The sequence below is a fragment of the Zea mays genome, chromosome 5 (assembly GCF_902167145.1).
Source record: "Zea mays cultivar B73 chromosome 5, Zm-B73-REFERENCE-NAM-5.0, whole genome shotgun sequence".
Lineage (NCBI taxonomy): Eukaryota > Viridiplantae > Streptophyta > Magnoliopsida > Poales > Poaceae > Zea > Zea mays.
In genome coordinates this window covers 211,659,573-211,674,097 of record NC_050100.1, presented here as the reverse complement: position 1 = coordinate 211,674,097, position 14,525 = coordinate 211,659,573, and the positions used below count along the sequence as shown (strand labels likewise).

The window sequence follows — 14,525 nt, the reverse complement described above, 5'->3', positions numbered from 1 at the left end:
TCGAGTAATAAAACATCTCCTCTCCGTAATTCAAGTTTCTGGTCAAACGCAAGGCCAACCTGCACAGGGCGGCCGCCGGTCACAGCCAAACTCCAATCCCTCTCCACCTCGCTGTCTCGGGCGCGATGCAAGCCGCGCGCGTTTATGTTGGGGCTTGTAGGCGAGATCCTGAACAGGGGGACGCACGCCACACTCCACGAAGCCACAAAAGAACAGGCACCCACGCACGCGCGAATGCCATGGCATCGCGCGCGCAGCCAGCGACAGCTCCATGAAATGGCCACAAGCGCCGATCGCCAGAACCATTGGATACCGCCCCCCTCGTGGCGTCCCGTCAAGCGAACCCGGGCGGGCGTCAGTCGAGCGTAGCGTTGGCATGTAGCGGGTAAGCTTCGGCATGCGACGACACACGAGACGGAACTTGCCAAATGCTCCAGGCGCCACGCCCGAAAACACACACAGACACAGCTGAGGCGACGCGGGGGCCGGGCCCGGGCGGCCCACGCGTTAAGCCTTGGAGGCTCGGCACGGCAGTCGGCACTCGGCAGAGGCAGAACCAAGGCGCAGCTCCGTGTCCTGTCCATCCTCGCTTTGGCCGCGCGCGCGGAGGGCACGGCAGGCACCGCCGGTCCTGCGCTGTCTGTCTGCACGAGCGGCGCCAGCGAGCCGACCACGATTTATGGGAGAATTCACAGACAGCGACGACTGCGCTCGCGGGTCGTGAGCGAGGGCCTTTTTTTGGTGGTATGCGGCCGGATGGCGAGTAAACGAGCGCGCAAGTGCTGTCCCCGCCCCGCCCCGGCCCGTCGCAGTGCTCCTCCGCAGGCGTGCAGCAGTGAGACAGTAACCATCAGAGGCAGAGAGCGATGCTCGTGCAAGTAACCATCACTGTGCCCGGCGCTGACGTTTCGGCTGGGGCGTCCTCGGGTTCGCCCGTCACGGAGGGCATAGGTCACTCGTACGGGCGTACTAGGCTTTTAGTTACTGAAGAACACGCACAAGTCGAGAGGATGACGCTACCTTCTTGTAGGGCAAAAAATGTGAAGCAGCAATAGTCGATAGGATTGATGGAGAGAACGTTACAAGAGCGGCAATGTAGCTAACAACTTGCTTTCCTTACTGGTTTGGCGGTGATATATAATGTACGACGGAGGCAAAATTTAATGCTGTAATGCTGGTTTTGCTGTAATGCTGGGATAGATAAACCATAAATCGTTTTGAGACGAAGGCTAAAATTTACCCCCGTCACGCCGTGCTATAGAGACGACCAAGATCATCCAGGAATGAGCTGGTTTCACTGTGGTGAACAGAGTTATTATACGCCATATACCAAGCATGTACACCGTCGTGGTTTCGACGTGAATCGCAACAAGGAAAGAATAACTTGCACATCGAGAAAAATCGTCACAGCTACTCTCGTTCTGAACTCCTGATTCAGAACGAGCGTTTTCACCCAGGGAAACACATACAGATCAACCCAGCAGCCCAGGCATAGATAAACGCACACACAACCACCTGAAGACAGCGAGATTATCCGCAGCCCTCTGCAGCTGAGAGTACTAATGTAGTGCTCCTACGAAGGAAACGATTGCAGGCGAGGGAGCCAAAAAAAAAAACTAAGCAAGAGAAAGAAAACGATTGCTTGCTGCAACCGGGAGTAAGTAGTGTACGAACGAAATCGAATGCCTGGCCTGCCCTTGTATGCCGCGACGCCGATACGTGTGTAGGCCGGTTACCGCCGCAGCGTTGCGACGCCGCTGTTCCCCTCCTCCATTCTCCGTTGATGGAAAGATGGAGCTGCCAATGGCGGAGATGGCGAAGGAACCGTAGCTTCCGGCCTGGCTTGCATCGTGCCTGGGCCTTGCGACGAGGGTCGAGGAAGAGGTGCGCGGTGGAAAAGGGAGTGAGAGTCGGAGAGAACAGAGAAGCGAGTCAAGCGGCGATACGATGCAGCTCAGTAGCAGACTAGCAGTAGGGGGCAGCAAGCTATGCACTGAGTAATGGAAGGGAACTACCCCTTTAAAAGCCTGCCTCTTAGTCTTAGGGGCTAGACCTGTAAAGTACTTATGCATTCGATGCTAAACAACTGAAGACTGAAGTCGTCTTGTCATCGTGTTTCCACTGCTGTGTGTGTCCTAAAATAGCTAACACTTAAGCCATCTTTGGGACATGGGAGTTTATAAATATAAAAACTGACGTAATGACGCATGGAAATAGTGAATAGCTGTCATCACCACATGCGAAAGAAGCGTGGACGTAATATGGGGATCACATGGGATTTAAAATACCGTCAGCGAAAGCAGCCAAACCAAATTGAAACCTCATGATAACAAATCTCATGCAAAGAACGCATCCACAAGCAGTACAAACAGAAACTAAAGGACAATGCAAAACCTTTTTAAGCATATGTTATGTACAGGCACGGTTCAGAGCAGCAACAGCATTACAAGCTTTGACTAGTCCAATAAACATATGAACGAATTGACCGATAAGATACAGAGGAGGTAGTAAATTTTGCATGGGTGTATGCCAGAAATACAGAAAATACCCAGCCAGCGACACATACTATTATCTTCCCCCACTATAGTATAAGCGGATCCAATGAACAAAAGGCATCTATATCTATCTGTGACTGTTGTATCTATCAAGCTACCATGCTCAGGAAGCAGAAGTATTAAAAATATCGCTTCTGGTAGCGACAACTTTGGGCATCATGAAAGCACTATTTCCTGTAACAGCACTGTATGGGGAAAAAAAGAACAGGGTTTGCATAATCATAACCATCAGGACCCTGCCACACCATTTCCGTTTTCAGCAGATGGGGCGTTTGAAGTAGCATCATCCGTTGTCAAATTCGATATGCTATCAGACAGCGAGTTCACCTCTTCTGACTCGGACGGTGCTGTCGTTGAAGCACCATCCTCCGAGGCAACTTCAGAGGCTGCGTCAGAAGTCATGCTAGATGGTTCTGATTGTTCTGTCAATTCAGACTGTGACTGGGGCTGTTTCTGTAGGCTCCAATACATAATGCTAGCAGTAAGTGTTAGGATCATCTTCTGATTCACCTGTTGAACCAGTAATAAGGAGGTAAGAATGTGATGCCATAATATAATGACATGGCTACATAACGATTTGCAAGAGAGAACCAGAATCATTGTTTACTAAGTAACGCTACATATCATGAATTTAATTCATATTTGGTGGTAGCACTACAAGGAATTTAATATTTACTAGCAATAGCTATTTTACCTCAATGATGTCCTCTGGCAACAGAAACACAGAGCATCCAATCTTCCTTGCAACACTAATGATGTAGGTAGCATTCAGCTTCTTGTCCTCATCTTATGTTCAAAAACAAATAGTAGATTAGTCATTGGTGAAGAAGACAAAATGATTAGTCAGAAATGAGGTTACGGAATAGTCAACTGAATGTATATGGGCTGAGAACAGACCAGTTTCCCCTTTAGTAACAACTTTCCAGTTCACAACCCTTGGCTGTACTGTGCTAAGAAGATCAAGGAAGAACATTCCATTCGATAAGCTCTTGTCCTGAAGGGGAAAAATAGGAAACTAAGTAACCGGAGTTTTCTGACAAAAAATAGGGATTAAAGCTATGTTCATTTCGGCACCTTGAAACTTTCTATACGAGATGTTCTTCCGGATGCCTTCACTTTGCAGTTGGCCCAGTTTAGAATATCGGCATCAGAAATTTCTTTTCCTTCGGACCCTTGGGAGTGGAATCTCAGTTTGTTTAACAGCTGGAGGATATTGAATCTCATCAATTGCCACAGAAGTGCTGAAAAAACACCATAAAACTTAAGTTATATGATGCTACAAACAAGAATTTAAGAGCATGATCCATTAGTGCCACTAGGAAAAAATGATGCAAACGGACTCACCAACAATCAATTTCTTGTTTCCCTGAACAATATCGTTTCCAGCTAGATTTACTAAAGAAAACTTTAACTGCTTCCCAATTTTTACAACTTGGTTGCAATTCTCCAGTTTTCTAAATGGCAATTTAATTGGAGGTTTTGATGCCAGCTTCCAATTGACAGATCCATGAGACACCTTGTCAAGCACTTCAAGAAGTACCCATCTGCATCAAAATGGACATTAATAACCAGATCATTTAGAGAAAGAAAAAGACAGAATGTAACACATGTCTTATTACCCGTTGCGAACATCTTCGAAGACATTGTTCACATATGATTCAACCCCAAGGCTGTTGATCCACATTCGAAAGGCTCTTTCTTCTCTAGATAATAGAACATCATCATGTGTTGCTGTCTGTGTGAGGGTAACTTGTTTGGTGTCACTGGTCAGACCATTCCTGAACAGCATAAGGCAAGAATTAGATAACTGGTTATCTGTTAAGCTTTAATTGTAAATGTGGAGGAACATGTGAAAATTGACCACATGACTTGGCGACATAATTCACATATTAGACGTTTTATCTTTTTTGGTATTATGGAAACAAAGGAAGCCATGTTTACCTGTGCTGGAATATTTGTGCAACAAATGCAAGATTTAGATTGGCAGATCCCTCAGTGATATCCTTTGGGGTCAAGTATCTCTTACAGTCCAACTTCTCTGCTTGTTCAAGTACTAGTTTTGCCCTTTCGTTCGGATCCTTGGTGTCCAATGTAGTTTCAGGGGAATGCTCTGGAGCAAGAGCTTTCAAAAGGTAAGCATAGGCTTCACCATCCTGTACAGAACTAACCAGTGTGACCAAGCTTGTTGAACAGATTAATGACATAACGAAAAATTGAAAACAATTCGATGGATCGAGTCCAGTCTGACACGCTTTCCCTATGTTTGCCTTTGCCTAAGATGATAATAGCATCCAGCTGAGGGATAAGGTAGAATAAAGTAGTCTTTAGCAAATGTCTTGAAATTTGAAAACCAGCTTTAGTTTGTCAACATAATACAACGACAAGATAGATCTAGTAAAAGTGTTAGCAAACAAGTGACTAATAAATTCAGTAGCATTTTGTTTGTCATATGCACCTTGACATCTGAAGAGAAATTGTTAACAGTTTTCTTGTAGCCAGCTTTTTTCAGATGATGGTTCATCCACCGAAGTAGCATCTTTTCTGGTGACAAGCTCAAAACCTCATCTATATCCTGCAAAATAAGCAATAAAATGGATTTCGTTTTAAGAAACACACATATAATAAGTAAACAAGCAAAACTAGCACAAAAAAACAATGACAAATGCCTATGTTTACCTTGCTGTCATCAAATAGCTCCACCAGCTGCGGTGTCTTCTTGAGATTCAGATCAGCTAAAAGTTGAATCTGATGAAACAATGAATATTTATTCGACGAAGCAGAAGTTCAACAATAGTCTGAAAGCTGAACCACACCAATATATAAGCTCAGTTCAATGCTTACCTTTATGATTTGTGATATCAATCCAAGAACTAAATGAGGCTGCATGCAAAACAATATAAGCTTGTTTAAGTAATCAGGTTGTTCAATGAATTGCTTGAATAAAAACTGAGAAATGAGAGTGATAGAGTCCATGCACCAAGGTGACTAATCAAGGACATATAGAGAAGCAAATGCAGAACAGAACAAGAAGCAAACGGTCAAAGAGCAATAGAAAATATGTGGCATGTACCAATAGGTGTAAAGAATAGAGAGAGGTATAAAGTAGTAACCATAGCTAGTTAGGTACCCCAAGCTAAACAGGCATTGTACAATACATTGTAAGTATCATATTGTAGGAAATATAGTTTGATGAACATCATGACATCATCACTTAGCTTTCCTAGATAAATTAAGCTGCAGCACAGGAGTATTTTTTCGAAGTAAGGCGTCAAGGGCAGGCACACATATCATACATACCCTTCCCTCCACCAAATCCTGTGTGCCAATGTTGACAACAGTACATCCAATGGCCTTGGCAGAATTGAGGCAGAGTGTGTGGTTTTCGTTTCTCTCCCATGGGTTAAGAACTCTTTTCTTATTTATCGCTCTCTCATCAATGGTCCCAGGTACAGCTACATTGATCAGTTTGCTGAGAAAATGAACCATAAATGAACAACCATCAGAAACGTCTAGTCTCAGATAACTTCTGTTTCACGAGAAAAGAGAATGCAGTCTGCTACCAATAATAACTAGAAAAAGAGAATCATCTGACCAGAGCAGAACCCCATCCCGGATGAGATCGAACAGCTGATTTCCAGACGGTTCGATGGGCAAGTACTTCTTCAGGAATGGGTCTTCACGGAGGTAAGTATTGATGTGTGCGACATACGAAGATTTCTCTGCCTGGTTGAGATTGTGCAGCAGCGTAGTGATGCTGGACTTGAGAAACGACGGCTTGCCACCCCTGCCACCGCCGGCACCACCTTCCTTGGCACTCACCTGAGCCTGCAGATTAAGATACTCCTGCAACAACACCGCACCAGATTCCCTAGTCCCGTCAGAACAATTGAGGACAGCAATCCATTCCAGTCGACATTACAATCAGAGAAACACCGCGATGTGTGTACCCGGAGGAAGGATTCGAATTCAATCTCGTGATCGCTATCAGGGTACGACTCCGACAGGAAGGCCGCGATCTCCTCCTCGGAGACCACCTCATTGAGCCCCCTCAGCTTCTTCATCAGCCCCGGCAGGTTCTTAGTGGTGACATGGCCGGAATCTCTCTTCAGAGACACGAACTGCACCACACCACCCGTAAATCAAAATTACACAGTGAACAAACCTGGCGAACAACTGCAGTTTCCGGCGCAGAGGTAGGGGAACGAAGAACCAGCCCGCGGATGCGAACATCACCTTGGCCTTGAGCGATCGGAGCTCGACCTGCGTGAACTGCCCCTGCAGCGAAGGGTCGGACACGACGACCCCGACGAATCCGGACATCCCCGCCGGCCACGGGGCGATTCCACGCGCGCCTGAAGCGGCTGCAAGACGAATCCAGATCAGAGCGGTCACGCGACCTGGATGTAATGGAGCCCCTGAAAAAAGAAGAAGTGAGGAGATGGCGCGTCCCGACGAAGAGACGGCGCGGCGAGGAGATGCCTTCCGGATTGGTGACGGCAATCCCTCACCCTCTCTGGCGCGCGGTTTCCTTGCGCTGGACGGAAAAGGTGAGCAATGGCGTCCTGGTCTCCAGATTTCGTGGGGGCCGAGGCGCAGAGGGGAAGTGGTGGAGACGAGAAGAGGAGGTAAGGGCAGGGTGGGGTCGGTTTCTCGCGTTTGTTTATTCACCTTCCTGTCGCCGAATTAGGTTTCCTCGGGGTTAAGCCATTGGAACCGTTGAAACTGCTGCTGTTTTTCCCACCTTCCTGTCGCCGAATTAGGTTTCCTCGGGGTTAAGCCATTGGAATCGTGGAATCTGCTGCTCTTTTTTTCCACCTTCCTGTATGCAGCAGTACTGTATTGCTTCCAAGCTGACAATTGCGCTCCTCCTGTCAAAAACTGTTCAGGGAACATTTCTATGCTGCTCTTTTTATTCAGGGCTGAATTCAGTAGACCTTTTGTGCATGTGCTAGTGTTCGTGTAGAAGAAATGTTGCCCAGAAAGCAGACTTGCATTAACCATCAAATTCATCACAAAACTCAGGGGTTCGTTCCAAAAAAAACAGGCGCTTTGGTTCATAAACACAGACAGGTTGTACGGAACAAAGGCCCTGAGCAGTTGAAACAATCTGTGTCGTTGGGTCGTTGCTGCAAACAGAGAACAGTTTAGAATTAAAGTTGGTACACAGTTTACAGTTACTGGTGACCCGCGTGTTATTACACAGGGATTCTTCAGAAGCCAAAAGAGTGCACCGGCCAGGGTCCAGGGCCAGCTCTTATCCCAGGTCCAGCGGACCGACAATTCGGCACTTCCCACCGCCTGACAGCGTGTCCTTGCCTCCTTGGCCCTTCAGCCCTTGCGATTTGTGTTGCCGAAAGCGTCACCGGCCTTGGATTGGCGTGTTCCGATTGCGACTTCCAACGCGATACTCTAACTCGTCTACTTCGCGTCGCGTCAGAACGAACATTTCAGCTACTATACCTCGGTTGCACGCGGCATGAGCTGCATGGGCCACAATTCAGCTACTGCCGTCACGCATCAGACATGAAAGGGAAACGTCGGAAACACCTTGGGGTTGGGGAGATCAGATCACAGTAAATTAATAAAGTAGACGGGGACGGCAAACAAGCAACCATCGCATGGACGCATGGTGGCCGGTGGCCCTCGGCGGAGCCTAGCTGACAATTGCGCTCCTCCGATCCTGTCAAAATTGTCTCGCGCTGTCGTTCCCACTTCCCAGCGTCCAGCTAACGCCTTAAACATTCCAGATCGCCAGGCTTGCACGCCGCATGGCGTAAGGCTACTCACAATGGGGATTTCATGTCTCTGTTTCCAAAAATACCACATCAAATTTATGGATGAATGAAATACTCTCTCAATAGAGAGTTTCATCTCACTATTTCATATGTCAACATACTTCTTAAATGCTGCATATAAATGACCAATAGGATTTACTCAATTATATGAAGATGAAACAAAACACTCTCAGTGGAGGTTTCACACATTTTCCAAGATCTTGGAAACGAGTTAACATGGTTTCGTCCCCATGAAACTTTATAAAACTCTTTTTTCTTAAATGATGTGACATGTCATTAAAATAGCTGATATGGCAGACTAATTAATACATAAAACACCTTATAAAACCTCTATTGTGAATAGCCTAAGCGTCCATAAGCCAAATCGCCGTGTGCTCGCGCCGGGCGGCACCTACAGCTGAGTCGGTCGCCAGTACATTCCTTGGCTTGTACACTATATACTACTATATTCTGCGTGGATCTCGGGCACCTGCCGACCGTGCCACGGCGTGCGAATTGTGACCCGACGACGGCAACAGCGATGGCCGCAGGGGCCTGCGGCGGCCAAGTGCCAAGTTCGGAGGAACAGGAACGGGAATTCTCTGAATAAAGTAGCATCTCGCGATGGGTTTGCTCCGCCTGGCCACATGGTTCACACGTCTTTTGTAGGATGATGATTTTTACTACCTCCGCTCACGTGAAGCGGTGTCGCTAAGGGTCCGTTTGGTCGGAGAACGATGTGGAGATGGGAGTCGTTCTGTGACGAGCGGAGCTCGCTCTAAAAAAAAAAGTGGCATCTCACCGTTCCACTTCTCACACACTCTTTGCAGTAGGCTCAAACAGAAAATAAAACGATTCCTCTGCATGCAATGGGACCGGCCGGACCGCTCTACTCTTCGCCCCTCTTCGCCGTTCCTTAGCTCTCCAACCAAACATAATATTAGTTTTCCTGTGGACTGTGGCTGAAAAGTCTCAACACTATCTCACAGTGAGCAGCCTTAATCCTTACCAATGAACTTTTTTCCGGTGAAGAGTGTCTGTCACTGTTGGCCCAGAATCCATATAGTGTCGGTTTGGTCGACTTGAACCGGTGCTTAGACCGTTCCCTAGACCTGACTCAGGAGCAGATTTCTAATCGAGACAACGTCTAGTTCCTGATAAACCCGGCAAATGTGTGGGAAAATATAGTATTGCTCCTATTTCAAATTATAAAACATTTTAAATATATGTTATTTTTTACTGCTGTGGCTCTGTTTGAATGAGAAAATTGGATTTTTTGGACTCCAAACAATATACTTCGTTTTTTTGGCCATTTGTAACATTGATCGCAAAAATAGGACTCGAAGCATGCTACACTTGATTTCAATGCTACAGTCGAACTCTCGAAGCACAACAGGTCACGATCACGGTGGCATTACTACGCAGAACGCAGCTTCATTGCTCTGAAGTCTTAACTCAACAGGCGGTTCGGAAAAAACGAGACCCTGATCGACAAGTTGAACACGCTGACGCACGCACAGTCCGGTAGACCGACCTGACATTTGCACTGTCTAGTAACGGTGTCAACACAGCAGACAACTGGCGCATGGGAAAGGGCACATAGACGCACCGTGCGTCACGCACGCAGCAACACGGGGCGTGTTCGGCTGGCTACAAGCCGACACTGTTGCAGCTGTTTGGACTGCTGCAGCTGCAATCCATAGAGAGAAAAATACTGTAGAAGCCGCAGCCGCAGCCGGATTGCAGCCGCAGCAAGCCGCAGCGAACAAGCTGACGGTGAACAAACAAAAAACCTAGTGACAGGACAGGACGAGGCAACATAGAAAAGGAAGAACACAGAACGAAACGACTGGTCTGCTCAGGCCACCGATGGAGGGAGGGAAGGATGGTCAGCTCGTCGACGGCCACTCCCGGCGGATGTCGAAGGTGTAGTTGATCTCCAGGTAGCACTTGCGGTCGTCGTCGAGGAACTGTCAAAGAACAGGATGCCAAACCAAACCTCGTGAACTATCGAGCCTGAAGGATTCTGTGTGAACCGAAAAAGGACTGGTTCTGCATCCACGTACGTACGTACCTTGGTCCTGGCAGAGTAGGACCCCCGGGCAAACATTCCCGACGGGGTGGTGTCCTCCGGCGTCACGTACGTGTAGGGCTCCAGCTGGGGGCTGAACGTGCCGAGCATCTCCTTGGCTCTGTCAACTGCACCGCGTGACATGACATGACAAGCAGCAGACCGTGAGCTGTGGTGTTCTGGTGGCCGGCACACTAGTAAGGGACGTGCTCGTGCTCGTGCGTGCGCACAAATGGCGTGTCTGTCGTCCCGCCCCGCCCGCCAGGCGTCAGATCATCCTCCTGTCGGCTGGCTTTCTCACTCACCTTTGAGCCCCGTCTTCCAGACGGTGTTGGTGTAGCGGAGGCCGGAGACGATGTTGTTGCTGACGGAGAAGGTGAACTTGAGCCGGTACGGGGAGCCTTCCTTGAGGGTGAACCACACGCCCTTGCCGTTGGGCTCCACCGGCAGCGGCAGCACGATGTCGGGCCGCCCGGGCGACAGGATGGACAGGCTCATTATCTTCACGTCCGGCTCCAGCGTCTCTGCGAACATCACACACACACGCACAGGATGTTCAAATTTCAGATCTGCTTCTTACATTGCATTAAATTGGACATGCTCATTAAATTGAGCGTCTCTTTCACTTTCACTCTCTGTCTCGGTCTGATTCGAGATAGCACTTCCATCTCCCGCTCATTCAAACGGCTCAGAAGGTTTAAATCAGCGTTATTGTAAACACTAAACGTGAAAATGTGTGCTAAAGTCTAAGCCAAAAAGGCAAGTGCTCCATGAACGAATGCCTGAATCCTGCAAAATATGCTGATCTTAAAAGCAGCAAAAGCACCAGATAAAACTACACCAGAAGTTCAGAATAGCAACGACTACGACGACGACTACCAGCAGTAGTATGCCACTTTCTCAGGATTGAAGGATGCTGGCATTGGTATCCTACGGTTGCATTTCTAGGGTCCAGGATTCAAATTACCACATCTGCAGAAGACCAACGAATAATGATTAACCGGTGCCCCTCCACCACGGTTTACAAAACCGTTTTAGATGTAAAAACCGCCCCCCACCGGTAACGGTTTACCGTCGGTAAACCGGTGGAAACCGGTAAAAACCGACCGGTTTGGCCAAACCAAATCATTTTGAATTCAAACCGGTTTACCAGTGGAAAACCGGCGAAAAACCGGTAGAAACCGCCGGTTAACCGCGAAACAAACTGGTTTTTATTGTTTTTTTGCAGAAAAATTGAAAATTTTATCAGAATTTATTTATAGTTTGCTCAATTCACATTGTACAGTAAATATTAATTGATCTACACAACATGCATTCACCAAAAAACATATAATTATATATATATATATATATATATATATATATATATATATATATATATATATATATATATATATATATATATATATATATGCAACCACAAACTCCAGTTCTCATGTAATAAACAACCAGCGAACTTTGCATACTCAAATACAAGTTCTTTTACACCTCTCCAACGAGGCAATGACACATAGGTCGACTTATTTCACAATACTCACATGTTCACCTCGAGTCATAGGGTTTAGGGTTTAGTACATTAGCGAGAAAATAAGAACGACAAATAAATACTTATCCACAAAGCAAAACAACATACCAGTATGTATGTTTGGTGTTTGTGTATTGCACGTGCACCTCACCAAGTGTTGAACTTTTCTCCTGATCAGCAAATCTTAGGAACACATACAGAAGAACTGGAGCTAAGAGTTCTAGCTAGATTGAGTATTGTCTAGACGAATACTTATTAGAAGAACTGAAGCTACTTGATCCACAGATTCCATCTTGGACAGGAAATGTAACCGAAATTGACCACTAAATGTCTAAACTTGACTTGAGCTACCGGTTTCATCTTCAAGCAAATCTTAGGAACACATACAGAAGAATTGGAGCTAAGAGTTCTAGCTAGATTGAGTATTGTCCAGACGGATACTTATTAGAAGAACTGAAGCTACTTGATCCACGGATTCCATCTTGGACAGGAAATGTAACCGGAATTGACCACTAAATGTCTAAACTTGACTTGAGCTACGGGTTTCATCTTCACATATAGCATATAACATCTCCACATATAACATATAACATTAAACAAGACTAGTATACATAAATTGACCACTAAATACTCAATCGTGGCATTAAATTCGGGTTTCCGGCAAAAATTGGCGGTTTACCGATCTAAAATAACGGTTTACCGGTCCCAAAAAACGGTTTACCGGCGGTTTCCGGTTTTTATGAATTTTTTTAAATTTTTTAAATTTAGAACGAATTTTGAAAAAAAACCGGTGGTTAACCGAAACCGCACCCCAGCGGTTTCGGTAAACCGACCGGTTTACCGCCGGTTTTTACCGGTTTTGTAAACCGTGCCCTCCACGCTTTTTCTTCCGAAACGACCGGCAGAAAAAGGCACGCAAGTCGGCCGCCGGCCGGTGCTGAGTCCACAGGTGACAGGCCACCGCCTCTCACTTTTACACGAAAGGTACGCGCAGTACGGCGCACGGGCTGTGGGCTGTGGCCGGTGCACAGTGCATTGTCAAATGGAGGGAGGGCTCACGGGAAACAAATGCAGATGGATGGCTCACGGCCACCGGTCACGCCGTCACCGTGTCACGGGACCATCTCGGCATGGCGGTGCTCACATCACATGCGTAGACATTCATGTGCCGTTGCCCCACTGGCGCCATTAAACAAGGCCGCAAGGACGGTCTGGCCAGCCAATCAGACGCAGGCAGGCGGCACCCAGCAAATTTTGCTTAGAAATCTCGAATTCTTTTTTTTTTCAGCAGACGACGCGAGTTTAATTTACCTCCCACGGAGTTCAAGTCCACGCCGCCGAGGAGCTGCTCCTTCCATCGCCGCAGGCTCTCGTCGTCCTGCGAGGTAAAACGCGGCCCCGAAGAAGTATAGTGAAGAAAAGAAACGCACGCTGCACGCAGATGAATTAAGACAAGGCACCATCCGTACCTTGTCCTTCTCGAGCTGCTCCTTGATGCTGACCATGGGACCGAGGTCGATGGCCTTGGGGGCCTTCTCCTCGTCCTCCTCGTCCTCCTCCTCCTCCTCCTCCTCCCCGTGACAACGCGGCGCGCACTTGCCGTTGGGCGCCGTGTCGCAGTGCTCCGCGGGCGGCGCCGCTTCCTTGGCCGGCTCCCCCGGCTCCGGGCCGGCGGGGACGTCGACCTTGGGGCAGGAGATGGCCTCCACCGCCGACGACATCGTCGCACGCACGCGCGCGCAGTGGCTTCGGCCTTCGGCTAGACAAGGAAAGGAAGGAGGGCGGGCCGGCGGGGAGAGGCGAGCGCTGGCACAGATACCGAGATGAGCGCAGCGAAAAGGAGAGCGAGCACGCAGTCACGCACGAGACGAGTCGCGAGGGGAGGGGAGAGAGGGAGGGGGAGGGGGAGGCGAACACGTCGAGGCGGATTATTTCGGACAGGAGGAACGGGCCGCGGCGCAAGGCTCCAAAAAAAGAGGCCCCGCGCGCACGCCGGCCGGACGGCGAGGGGAGATTGGTTTGATACTTTGATCCAACGCACGACGAGAGGAGAGGTGAGCGGGGAGGCGCTTCGCTTTAATCTCCCCCGCGTGGCGCAGGGACGGAGAGGAGAGGAGAGGCGACGGAGTGGAGACAACGTGATGGGCACGACCCGACGCGCCGGCGCCGCGCTGCAACCCCTACAGGTTGTACATCTGGGGACTGTGTGTCTTTGGTGGCGTTGGTGAGGAGTTTTAATTCCCCAATACGACGCGAATCGCGATGGGGATGAGATCTTTGGTGGTTTTGAATTTTCTGACAGCACAAGGAAACAGGATGGATAGAGAGTAGAGCCCTGTCCATGGTCACTCTTCAAGTAACACTGTCTCGCAGTAAGAACACTGGTTGGTGTACTAATTGCGTGGTTAAACTGGCCGGCGCATTCATCCGGCCAAGTAAAGGTCCGGACGGTGCCTTTCCCTGTCCGCGCGGGCATCAGCTTTGTCCGGGGTCTTGTCCGATGTGTCCCGTGCCGTTCATCACGCCGCAATCATGGATCTGCGCCCGCTCCAGGCCATTCCATGCGGCGTAAACGATTGAAATCAGTGGGGGGGCACCGC

At 48.3% G+C, this 14,525-nt stretch overlaps 2 protein-coding genes across 8 annotated transcripts; both read right to left on the bottom strand.

Moving 5' to 3' along the window:
- Positions 1-2,376: 2,376 nt before the first annotated feature.
- On the bottom strand, positions 2,377-7,345 carry LOC103627657 (fimbrin-4). Of its 4 annotated transcripts, none has more exons than XM_035959267.1 (15): positions 7,035-7,345; positions 6,789-6,916; positions 6,503-6,673; positions 6,148-6,398; positions 5,853-6,024; positions 5,397-5,435; positions 5,232-5,300; positions 5,011-5,127; positions 4,497-4,708; positions 4,175-4,333; positions 3,900-4,099; positions 3,630-3,796; positions 3,453-3,549; positions 3,250-3,341; positions 2,377-3,065 (listed from the first exon to the last, which is right to left on the bottom strand). In XM_035959267.1, exons 2-15 carry the CDS (start codon positions 6,873-6,875, stop codon positions 2,784-2,786), a joined length of 2,115 nt encoding a protein of 704 aa, XP_035815160.1. In that variant the 5' UTR covers positions 6,876-6,916; positions 7,035-7,345; the 3' UTR covers positions 2,377-2,783. The 4 variants fall into 4 exon arrangements, with proteins under 4 accessions (XP_035815160.1, XP_008646171.1, XP_035815161.1 ...); XM_008647949.3 differs by having other exon boundaries at positions 7,064-7,340; XM_035959268.1 differs by having other exon boundaries at positions 6,789-6,970; positions 7,064-7,223.
- Positions 7,346-9,663: 2,318 nt separating this feature from the next.
- LOC100285962 (rho GDP-dissociation inhibitor 1) lies at positions 9,664-14,164 on the bottom strand. 4 transcript variants are annotated; one of them, XM_008645629.4, is made up of 6 exons: positions 13,395-14,164; positions 13,237-13,303; positions 12,034-12,108; positions 10,706-10,924; positions 10,396-10,528; positions 9,739-10,299 (listed from the first exon to the last, which is right to left on the bottom strand). In XM_008645629.4, exons 1-6 carry the CDS (start codon positions 13,644-13,646, stop codon positions 10,188-10,190), a joined length of 858 nt encoding a protein of 285 aa, XP_008643851.1. In that variant the 5' UTR covers positions 13,647-14,164; the 3' UTR covers positions 9,739-10,187. The 4 variants fall into 4 exon arrangements, with proteins under 4 accessions (NP_001353668.1, XP_008643851.1, XP_008643852.1 ...); XM_008645630.4 differs by having other exon boundaries at positions 10,404-10,528; NM_001366739.1 differs by lacking the exon at positions 12,034-12,108 and having other exon boundaries at positions 9,664-10,299; positions 10,404-10,528; positions 13,395-14,118.
- Between the last annotated feature and the right edge of the window lie 361 nt (positions 14,165-14,525).